This window comes from Diplotaxodon limnothrissa, linkage group LG9 (assembly GCF_057381915.1).
Source record: "Diplotaxodon limnothrissa isolate DT_005_m linkage group LG9, D_limnothrissa_male_GT1.1, whole genome shotgun sequence".
NCBI lineage: Eukaryota > Metazoa > Chordata > Actinopteri > Cichliformes > Cichlidae > Diplotaxodon > Diplotaxodon limnothrissa.
The window spans coordinates 10,354,608-10,365,457 of NC_140604.1; the positions used below are offsets into that span (position 1 = coordinate 10,354,608).

Below are 10,850 nucleotides of genomic sequence, written 5' to 3' on the forward strand. Positions count from 1 at the left end.
GGCCAATAAACAGACACCTGATATGTCTAATTTTGAGCTGTTCTCAATCCAAACGACTGCCTCGTTTTGTCTAATAATATTCACAGAAGAGCTTTTCCGTTTTTGGTCACGAGAGCTTGTATTTTTGCGTTTTCTATAATACCTAGTAATGCTAAGGTAAAAGGCTAGCTTCTTAAACTTTTGAACACCAGTGTTTGTCAAGTTACTTGAAAAAAGTAATCAGTAACTAATTACTGATTACTTCCCCAAAAAAGTAATCCCGTCACTTTACTGATTAATTATTTTCAAAAGTAATTAATTACTTAGTTACTTTTTAAAAACACGATTTACAACCTGAATAGGTAATAAAGTGATAGATCTTTCAGCCCAATTCTACTTTTTCTACATAATCCATCATACAAAATGTAATCAAATGGAAAGGTCCCCTTTTAAAACTTGTTTTATTAGTTTTAATCTTTTAACTTTATGCATCAAGCAAAAATTTAATTATATGCAAGATTCTCTGACTGGAAGAAATTTGTTTAATATTTAAACCTATTTTCTGCACATTCCAGCACATAAAATAATATATGTTTTGTGTTTACACTCACTCTTTCAAATAGATGCAAGTAAAACACAGCAGAAAATAAATAACATCAAAGACTCAGCGGTCCTGTTGCTCTATTTTCACCTGTAAAGCAGGACTGAGGTAGGCGGAGGTTTACCCTGATGCAGGTGTGCCGCAGCGGTCAGTGGAAGAATCCACGAGTTTTATGGGGCGCCGTTTGTAAAGTGAAACATGCTGAAATTAACGGCAACGTTTTTTCACATTTAGCTCAAAACAAGTAATTTTTTACAACATTTAGTAAAATATTTGTAACTTTTCATATTTAAAACAGAATTTTAAATGTTAAATCTAAATGGTAAATATTCAATCTAAATGTTAAATGTTAAATCTAAATATTATATTTAAATCTAAATGTTAAATGTTATATCTAAATATTATATTTAAATCTAAATCTAAATGTTAAATCTAAATGCTAAATGTTAAATGCTAAATGTTTAGGCTAACATGCAAATTTATTGCACGGATCAGCGGAAATACCAAAATAAAAGCTTTCCGAAAACCTCCGGTGCAAAAGTGTGCCGGTAGTGGTCAGACACGTTCTCACTCCCAAAGCGTAATAATTTTCTCTAGATGACAAATTGTCAACATTTTATGCTTTCGGGTACCCAACACCTTCCCAAATTACAGCATCGGAAAAAGGAGAGCACATGAGAACCGTTTGGACTCAATCTACACATGTTCGTTCATTTTCTAAAAATCGATTTGGAAAACACTATTTGTTAAGGTTAGGAATGAGGTTATAGTTAGGGATAAGGTTAGGTTTAGGGCTGGAACGTCTATTATGGCGGGACCGTCATTCCACTGGAATTCAGCCATAACCCGACCATGAGAAAACACGTCCGGCGATTTAGCTGAAAACATCGGAAGATCCGTTTTGTCGGCCATCCAAAGGTTTAGCAGTAGTGCACTCTTAGCAGCTGCAGTCTCCACTTCACAATCGCTGCAGCACATGTCCAGCAAAATTGCTGGACATGTTCGTAGGCAAGAAGTGAAGCAGCACATGGCGGGGAGAAGTGAGGAGGAGAACAGACACAATTTTGCACCGGAGGTTTTCGGGAAGCTTTTATTTTGGTATTTCCGTTGATCCGTACAATAAATTTGCATATTAGCCTAAACATTTAGGTTTAATATTTAACATTTAGATTTAACTTTTAACATTTAGGTTTAACATTTAACATTTAGATTTAACATTTAACATTTAGATTTAACATTTAACATATAGATTTAACATTTAACATTTAGATTTAAATATAATATTTAGATTTAACATTTAGATTTAACATTTAGATTTAAATATAATATTTAGATTTAATATTTAACATTTAGATTTAATATTTAACATTTGATGAAAAGTTACAAATATTTTACTAAATGTTGTAAAAAATTACTCGAAAAAGTATGTTTTTGTAAGGTTTTGAGCTAAATGTGGAAAAATGTTGCCGTTAATTTCATGTTTCACTTTACAAACGGCACCCCCTGTGAGTTTCCCATTACGTTGTAGGGCACTTGGTGCTTGCTCGGAAGTTTAGGGGTTTTTCTTTGCTGTAAAAAGAAGTTTTCTTCCCACGCACAACGGACGCTAATGTTTTTGTCACTTTTTATGGAATCAAACTCAAAATAAGGTCAGTACTTCCACGCTTTAAAGGCTGCATGCTCATACTCTCTCCCTTACTTGATATATGATCCATTGTTGATCTGCACACAGCTGTCGCACCTGCTTACGTCAGTGTCATGAGACGTTCTTGCAAAAAAATCACGGTTTTAGTAACGCAGTAACGCAGCGTTCCTATGGGAAAGTAACAGTAATCTAATTACCGTTTTTGCAATAGTAATCCCTTACTTTACTCATTACTTGAAAAAAGTAATCGGATTACATTACATCTCTGTTGAACACTCACTACTAACTGGAAGGATATCCTTGAATATTTATTTAATTCTGTTGTTTATTAAACTATAACTTTTCTGCTGACAAAACACCACTCAGTCGATTTTCAGAGACAAGATAATTAAAGGTTTGGGATTTAATACATACAGCAAATAATTTATACATGCTTTTATACAAGCATGTTGTAATAAATATGACGTTAATAACAAATTTATCCTGGTGAACCATGAATAAAAGAGTATTTCATGTTTTTTTTTTTCCACTGTAAATGTTTGAACATATAAAGAGAAAAATAGGCACATTTGCATTGGGTAGAATACATTTTTATTTTAAAGTAAGGATATTTTGTTCCGGCTTCAAAGTATTTATAAAACTGACTTTTATCTGCTCTAAAAATCCACGACTTAGTCATTCATTTATTTATTTTGCAACGTGTTTAATTTGTGCTCTTGAACGCACCATCCCCCCGCTCCGGGGACTCTCACCGAGAGGTTGTAAGTTTGTCAGTGTGATGAGTGATCACTGATAGTGTGGACCTGTGATAAGATGGCTGGGAGGATTATAACACGGTGTGTGAGCAGGGCTTTAGTGGAGTTTGGGTCTGGCGCAAACTGCGTAAAAAGCAGAGGGACAAACCGAAACTACTGGACTGCTCTACGAAGGACTTCCACCGCTCTGACTGTAAATAACGATGCTTCTTTCTCATCCAAAATAACCCTGCTTCATTCATTATCACACTGCTTTCTTTATCTTTATGCGAGCTCCGTGATTTGCGCTCAGGAAGGTCAGTGGTGCCACTTCCTCAGAGCTTCATATTTGATATATAGGTGAAGGGGCAACGGGTTTGTAAATGCTGTCAGAGCTGCTTATCCATGCAGGAAGAGAACTACCAGTACTGTATAGGAATGATGCTGCTATGCTTGTCAGCTGGCTGTATAATTAAACTGGATCTCAGCGTTAGTTTCACCTAGAACTTCCTGTAACGTTCCCGTGTGGACTGAAGAATGCATTGACCCCATGGCTTCACAGTCCAGCTCTGGGTTCAGGTTACTCAGGGTCAGCACAGACGCCAAGAATGACTCTGAATGGGAGACAGTCTGTTCTTGCCTAGCGCTTGCATTCACAAGTGTGTTTTTGTGTCACTTCCTCACTTGTGCACAGAGTGGACGGGCTGCATTCCTGTTGGGGCTCCCTGCGCTGTCGTGCCTCGGCTATGCAGCTTATCGCAAGGTGCAGAGTTCAGCTGTGGTCTGCGCTTTAGATAGAGGTAGATGGCAAACTCAAATACGAACATGTGCTTTTTATTAGGTTTGATCTAGTGAATGTCAGCTGGGCTTTATGGCTGAACTAGTGGGTTTTGTGTCTGTCTAGGGGAGGTTTTGGAGCAGGCTGACTACCTGTACAGCTGTGCAGAGACAGAGAAACTCTACCAGCTGCTGGTGCAATACAAAGACAGGTAAGGAGAGTTCGGAGGGTTTATTTATTCTATTTGATCTTTGGTTTTTTTGTCTTTGTGTGTGTTTTTGTAATACAACAACCACATGCCACCAAAGCAAAGTGTTTTACCATCCACTGGGTGTAAAGTTATGGTTTGTGTTTTCATTCAGTCTGAATTTAGTTGGACAATAATGACTCTCTTTGTGTGTGTGTAGCAACGATGCAGAGTTCCTGTGGAGATTGGCCCGGGCTTCTCGGGACCTGTCCCTCCTACCCAACATCGAGGCCGGGCGGAAGAAGCAGCTCACGTTTGAGGCCTTTGAGTACGCCAAAAAGGCCCTGGAGAAAGATGACCTGTGCTCTGCAGCTCACAAGGTGCGATTGTGGTTTCTCCGAGGCCAACTCGACACTCACAGGATGTTGATTACGAGTTTTAACAGGTTTCTTTTCTTTTTCGTCCGCTCGTCACACAGTGGTACGGCGTGTGTCTCAGCGACGTCGGGGATTATGAGGGTGTCAAGGTTAAAATTGGAAATTCGTACATCATCAGGGATCATCTAGAGGTGAGAGGACCTTAAGGTGGAAGTCATGTGACCAAAATCACACCGTCATATTTAACATCGGAACACTGATTTTTTTTCTTTCCTCTTAGAGAGCCATCGAGCTCAACCCTAAAGACGCCACCTCCATACACATTTTGGGTTACTGGTGAGACTGCTTTTTGTTTTCGTGGGTGGTTTTTTGCTTTTTAACACTGTGAGTGAAAGGAGGGCTCCCCTCTCTCAAACTAGCTCTGTGTGGTTGAACTCTCACACCTACGGGAGTGTTTCTTCCACAACTTTCATGGGAGTGCAGCTGGAATTGGAGTAAATTTAGAAAAAAATAAACAATGCAGTTGTGACTCTCTGCGGCCCAAGGAATGTAAAATGAAATAGATGTCGACTAAATGTGTTGGATGAAACTTTAAGATTAAAATCTTTACCATACGTTCATTTGGTAAAGCTGGATCAGTGTCTGGATTTCAACCAACATGATTAATAAGATAAATGACTAAAAAGCCCTTGAAGCAACTTTCTATGTGCAAATCCCAGAATATATACACTGATCAGGCATAACATTATGACCACCCTCCTAATATTGCATTGGTCCCCTTTTTCTTTCAAAACAGTCCTGATTCGTCGAGGCATGGACTCCACTAGACGCCTGAAGGTGTGCTGGAGCATCTGCACCAAGATGTTAGCAACCAATCCTTAAAGTTCTCTAAATTGTGAGGTGGATTGGACTTGTTTGTCCATCACATCCTGCAATTACTTGATTGAATTGAGATCTGGGGAATTTAGAGGCCAAGCTTGGACCTCAAACTCATTGTTGTGCTCCTCGAATCATCCCTGAACCATTTTTGCTTTGAGGCAGGGTGCAGTAACCTGCTGAAAGAGGCCACAGCCATGAGGGAGCGCCGTTTGCATGAAAGGGTGTATATGTGTGCAACAAGTAACATCCACATGGATGGCACCTAACATATGCTGTCCTTTGTCTCTCAGGTGCTTCGCTTTTGCTGAGCTGCCGTGGTATCAGCGCAAGGTGGCAGCTGTAATATTCTCATCACCACCCGAGTCTACATACGAGGAGGTGAGCACCGCCCAGTCTGAATCTGACATCCTTTGCTTTCTTACTAGCTGCACAGTGAGTTTTGTTTTTCTGTGTCTTTCAGGCTTTGGCATTTTTCCTAAAAGCTGAGGAAGGTAGAGTACTGTCACCAACACGGTTCTTTAAAAATAATCACAGACAAACATGTGTCTGTGATTTAAGAAAAAAAAAAACATTTGTCTCTCGTTTTTCCCAGTCGATCCAAACTTCTACAGCAAGAACCTGCTGATGCTCGGGAAGACTTATTTAGCCATGAAAGACAAGGAGAAAGCACTGCTGTGGCTGACCAAAACAAAGGAATACCCTGCTCACACGCTGGAAGACAAAGAGGTACACACACACCCTGACTCCAGACTTATGATTTACTCTGTTTTTGTATATTTCAGTTTAACTGTATATCAGTGGGACTGTTTAACTTAATCAGTGCATGCTCCTCTTCCTCTGCAGGTCCACAAGGAAGCTGTGGATCTCCTGAAGAAGCTGGGATGAAGCTCGGTGAAACATGACGCCCCTCTGGACCCTTAACAGCTGCTAACAAGACTGTTTCCTAAAGATTTTCTACTTCATTATTAACTATAAAAACCGAACAGTTGCCGGCTTCGCACACAGAAATCACACATGCCTTCAAGAAATAATAAAACAATGTCCTGTCGTTAGTAGTTTTGTATGTTGCGTCGTGTATTTCATCTCATTTTATCCAAACTTCAGAGTTCTAAATTCACCATCTGAATATTGCAGCAGAAAGCGAGACTTCCCCAGGCCTGACAACAATTTTCCAATTTTCTGTTGTCCAGTTGGACCGTAGCTTCAGTTTCCCGTTCTTAGCTGACAGGAGTGGCACCCCGTGTAGTCATCTGCTTCTAGGTTTGACAAGTTGTGCATTCAGAGATGCTCTTCCGCATATCTTGGACGTAATGAATGGTTACTTGAGTTCCTGTTGCCTTCCTATTAGTTCAATGCATTTTTGCCCATTCATCTCTGACCTCTGGCATCAGCAAGGTGTTTCCATTTGCTTCTTTCCAGATTAAAAACAAATGAACTCTGCGTGAACCTTTTACTTTCCACAGAGGATTTCCATGGAGAGTTCAAGTTGTGTTTTTGCAGAACCAAGAGAGACATCTTTGTGACATCCATGTTTACCAGCACAGGGTGAGCTGAGCTATTCAAGTGTTGGCACCGTGAGTGCTTACTAATCGAGTCACGCTCGCACACATTCTTCAGAACAGTACTTCTTTTTGGATTCATGAATTCATTCCCATCAAAACAAAAAACGAGTATTATGAATGCCACTGAGGTGAATCCTAAAAAAAAGGCAGATTTAAAGTTTTCTAATAGTATTTTTTTTTTTACATTTATTTAGGATTTTTTTTCTGTGTATTACTGTAGGGTCTTTAAATCACAATATATAGCGCCTTGAGGTAACTGTCTCATGATTTATGAGAGGAATCATCAACTTGTAAATTCGTAATGACAACTAAATAACTGTTATTCTTACTCTTCCATGAGAATGAGTTAATACAATAAAAAATGCTTTTTTCAAAATACATAAAAAGCAAAAGTTATTTTAAAACCTGGAATGTAACTGTGCCCAACATTAAAGCACTTTGGGTCAGCTTCTGTTGTTTAAATGTATGTTTTTTATTTCCATAAAACAAATGAACACAACTCAGTGGGTTACATACTGAACTCAGAGGATAGAAACAAAGTATCAATCCCGTCATGTTAGAATTGATCCAATACCATTAGCCGCGTTGGTATTAATACTATTGATACCTTGATCTTTACACCCACCACTAATACAGAAATCCTGGGTTTCCTTGACCACATCTACTTCTCTATTTACGCTTCCTTGTTTTAATTATGTAAGCACTCCCTTACAATTTCCCTCAAAACATCTATCCAAGTCAAGAATTGTTAAGGTGTACTATTGTCAATGTCTACGATCAAAAAATGGCTTCATAAATGTGAATACAGTGGGTTTACAATAAGGTGCAAACCACTGATTGCCAGATTAGACTCTCTGCCAGTCTACATCCAAAAGAAAAGAATGCATATCATGTCTCCTGTCAAACATGAAGACTGAATGTTATTGGCATGTATGGCTTCCAGTGTAACTGTGCTGTTAATGTGTTTACTGATGATTGTAAATGGTCTGTACTTGTATAGCGCTTTACTTAGTCCCTAAGGACCCCAAAGTGCTTTACACTACGTTTACTGATGATGAGGCTGCTGGTAGAAGCAGCAGGGAGGATTGTGAAGCGTACAGGGCTGTACTCTCTGCTTAGATTCAGCCAATTTCTGCAAAACTGATCAGCTGGTGCTTCACATTTCAAATGGATAATGACGCAAAACAAACTGTAAAAGCAACTCAGTTTCTCAAAGCAAAGAAATGGGTTATTTTTTAACATCCAAGTCAGTCACCTGATCTCTAGCAACAAGCAGCATGCAGCAACTGAAGATGACTGCAGTGAAGGCCTGGCAGAGCATCTCAGTGGAGGAAACGCAGCATTCGGTGATGTCCATGAGTTGTGGACTCCAGTCACCTGCCTCACAGGACTTTCATCCAAGTTTTCAAACAACGCCTAAGTTGAGATGTATGTTAGTTTGTTAAATTACTGTTGGACCAAATCCCTTAAAGACCAAAATTAAATTTTTGTCATGTAGAAATAATCCCAACAGATTCTTTAAGTCACATCAGTGTCATTTCCAAACCTTGTTTTATTTTTCTCCTCTGTATATAATGCCCCAAAGTCACAGGACACACACAAAAAAAGAATGAAAACATGAATCAATGCGGGGGTTTATTCACTTATTTATTTGTATCTCATAAATCATTCTCTCTCTATTGAAAATGGGTGAAAGCAGATTAAAAATGAAACTTCTATACACATCTTCTCCAGTAAAGGGGCATTCTGTACAGTGTAGTTTGTGTTTACAGTGTGTATCTACACGCGATATGTTACAAGTTTGGATGCATTTCAGATTGCCTAAACCACAGCATCGTTACTCAACTCTACTTTGTTTCCGATATTCACGTGATACTTCGGCGAGTTACTGGCTGTGATGAAGGCGATCTGAAACGTCCATCTACTTCTGATAAGAACAAAGGCATCACAGATTTCCATCAATGGCGCGGCGGCTCTGTGTAAGTAATTATAATATTTAAGTACTTCATTTACTGTCTCTTTTTTACAATGAATATTCACATACAGTTGATTTTCTTTGATTAGAGGTTTCTGTTCAAAAGGAAGCACAGTTATGCAGTTTTAACGTCTCTTAAAAGTCGGCTCCTTTTGCTACAGAGCAATGCATCTCTTCATGTTGTTGTCCCTCGTTTCAGCGCTTCATCTCAGAGAGCCGAACAAGTTATATACACCACTGATCGTTTTACTAAATCACGAGCTCCTCAGAGGAATCAAAGTCTAAATCAGCTTGCTGCTGTTTGCAGTGGTCTTTAAATAAAACAAAATAAACAAACCCCACACACCAAAGATGAGGAGAACGGCCTGCCACTGGCTGAGTTATTTTCTTTTTTTTTTCCTGCATTTAGACCACTGACTGAGAGTAAGCACCAGAGTTGTCATTTACAAACAATGGAGTTTCAACATAACAGCGAGGCAGTTAAAGAAACAAAAAGGACCAGGGGAAATTGGGGGTGTAAAGATAAAAACACACAACAAAGCAGTGTGTCATCAGGCTGATGCTGCATTAGGGCCTAAGATGCTGAGGAGTTGCCACAAAAGATTATTTTTAATTTAAGGACATCAGTCTAAATACGGAGGTAAATAAATGAGATTGTATCATGTGGTTAAGACCCGAATGCTTGGGTCAGGTCGTCATTTTGTGTAGATGAAATGTAGTTGCCTTCTTGGGGTGCAACTGTTTTTTTGAACCTCACTGTGACACGACATGGACAAATCTGATTTATTTGTTGTGCATTATGTTGGTTAGGTGTGATGCCTGTCACTCAAGAACAACGATAATACCCGCCGTCCTCTGAAACATGACGGCTTTATAGCACACGCCAGTTTGAGATAACTCAAAGAGGCAGAAGAAAGCCAGCTAAGCAAACGCGCTCTTTTTAAGTGAATCTGTGCTTGTATGAAGCTGGCAAGAAAAATGGCATCAGTGTGATGTAAGGGTGGGGTGGGGGGGTGACTGAGAATGTCAATGCAGGATGTAAACAGACAGCGCCAACAACAGTCTGAGAGGAAATCATAGGAGAGCCCTCATTACAGAGGTGACTGCACCTACGATGGTCTGTAGGGGGCACATGTGTGCTTTACACCAAGACAAAAGCCTTGAACTCTTTCCCTCTACAGCGAGTGCGTCTGGTTCTGTTAGGATCTGACAATTTGCTGACATGACTGACTCAGTTTGTAATTGATTTAAAACACTGACAGCCAGCTGTGCTAGCAGCTGCACTTATGGTGTTAATTTGAAAATCCCAGGTGACTTCCTTCTTGGGTTATTTCATTCATAAGATTTTCAGAAAACTTGACCTCTGATGTTGACTTTGAGGTAGAAGTCACTGAGATTCGAAGTCAAATTAATACCATTAAGTATCAATTTGAAATCTTAGGCCTCTGGCTCTGACTTCCCCTCTGACTGTATATTTTTACTGTTATATTATTACATTTAAATCAGATGGATTACCTATTTTAATTGCTATTAACACTAAGACCTGAGTGGCTTCATGTCTATGTGTCAGATTCTTTTATGATGAATGAAACATGACACATTAAAGAACCTCGAACGCGAGGTCAAAGTCACCAAGATTTGAACTTGTCCGAGGTTTATAGTAGATACACGTAGGGTATAAATTTGAAAATCCTAGGTCACCTCACTCTCATGTTCAAAGTTGGGTGTGACTTTTCCCACCTGGTGGGGTGACAACAATACCTCATCAAGGTCACTGAGATTTGAACTCATCTGAGGATTGTAGATGATCCTAGACGACATCTTTCACAGGTTTTCAGAAAACCTGACCTCTCGAGTTTGAATTTCAGTGACCTTGACTTATCAGCCTTTTACAGCTGAGGGCTAAAAATGTTCAGTTACAAAAACAAATCTGGCTGGAGAGGAATGACAATGGGAGGGGCTGAGGGTGGAAATGTGGAGATTTTGGCCAACACAGAGGACCTGGAATAGCAAGCGTCTTGCGGAAAAACTCTAAGAACTGGTGGCCCAATATCTTTAAAGACACTTTATTCTCCTTTAGTTTGACACCTGTCTGTAGCTCATTATTTAGGTTAGAGTAACCAGCTTTGCTCT

General features: G+C 39.4%; 1 protein-coding gene across 1 annotated transcript; it reads left to right on the forward strand.

Annotated features, from left to right (window-relative positions):
- Positions 1-2,992: 2,992 nt before the first annotated feature.
- rmdn1 (regulator of microtubule dynamics 1) lies at positions 2,993-6,883 on the forward strand. Its single transcript, XM_085361942.1, has 10 exons — positions 2,993-3,173; positions 3,654-3,759; positions 3,864-3,948; positions 4,145-4,304; positions 4,403-4,492; positions 4,582-4,637; positions 5,471-5,558; positions 5,641-5,671; positions 5,773-5,906; positions 6,024-6,883. The coding sequence occupies exons 1-10, from the start codon at positions 3,039-3,041 to the stop codon at positions 6,063-6,065; spliced, it is 927 nt and encodes a 308-aa protein (XP_085218068.1). The 5' UTR covers positions 2,993-3,038; the 3' UTR covers positions 6,066-6,883.
- The last annotated feature ends 3,967 nt before the right edge of the window (positions 6,884-10,850 follow it).

What these genes read in the sequence shown, in the direction of transcription:
- rmdn1 (XM_085361942.1), top strand. Translation starts at nt 3,039, where the DNA reads ATGGCTGGGAGGATTATAACACGGTGTGTGAGCAGGGCTTTAGTGGAG. An exon ending in CTGGTGCAATACAAAGACAG is followed by an intron (nt 3,949 to 4,144) that starts GTAAGGAGAGTT and finishes GTGTGTGTGTAG; the next exon opens with CAACGATGCAGAGTTCCTGT. An exon ending in CCGAGTCTACATACGAGGAG is followed by an intron (nt 5,559 to 5,640) that starts GTGAGCACCGCC and finishes TGTGTCTTTCAG; the next exon opens with GCTTTGGCATTTTTCCTAAA.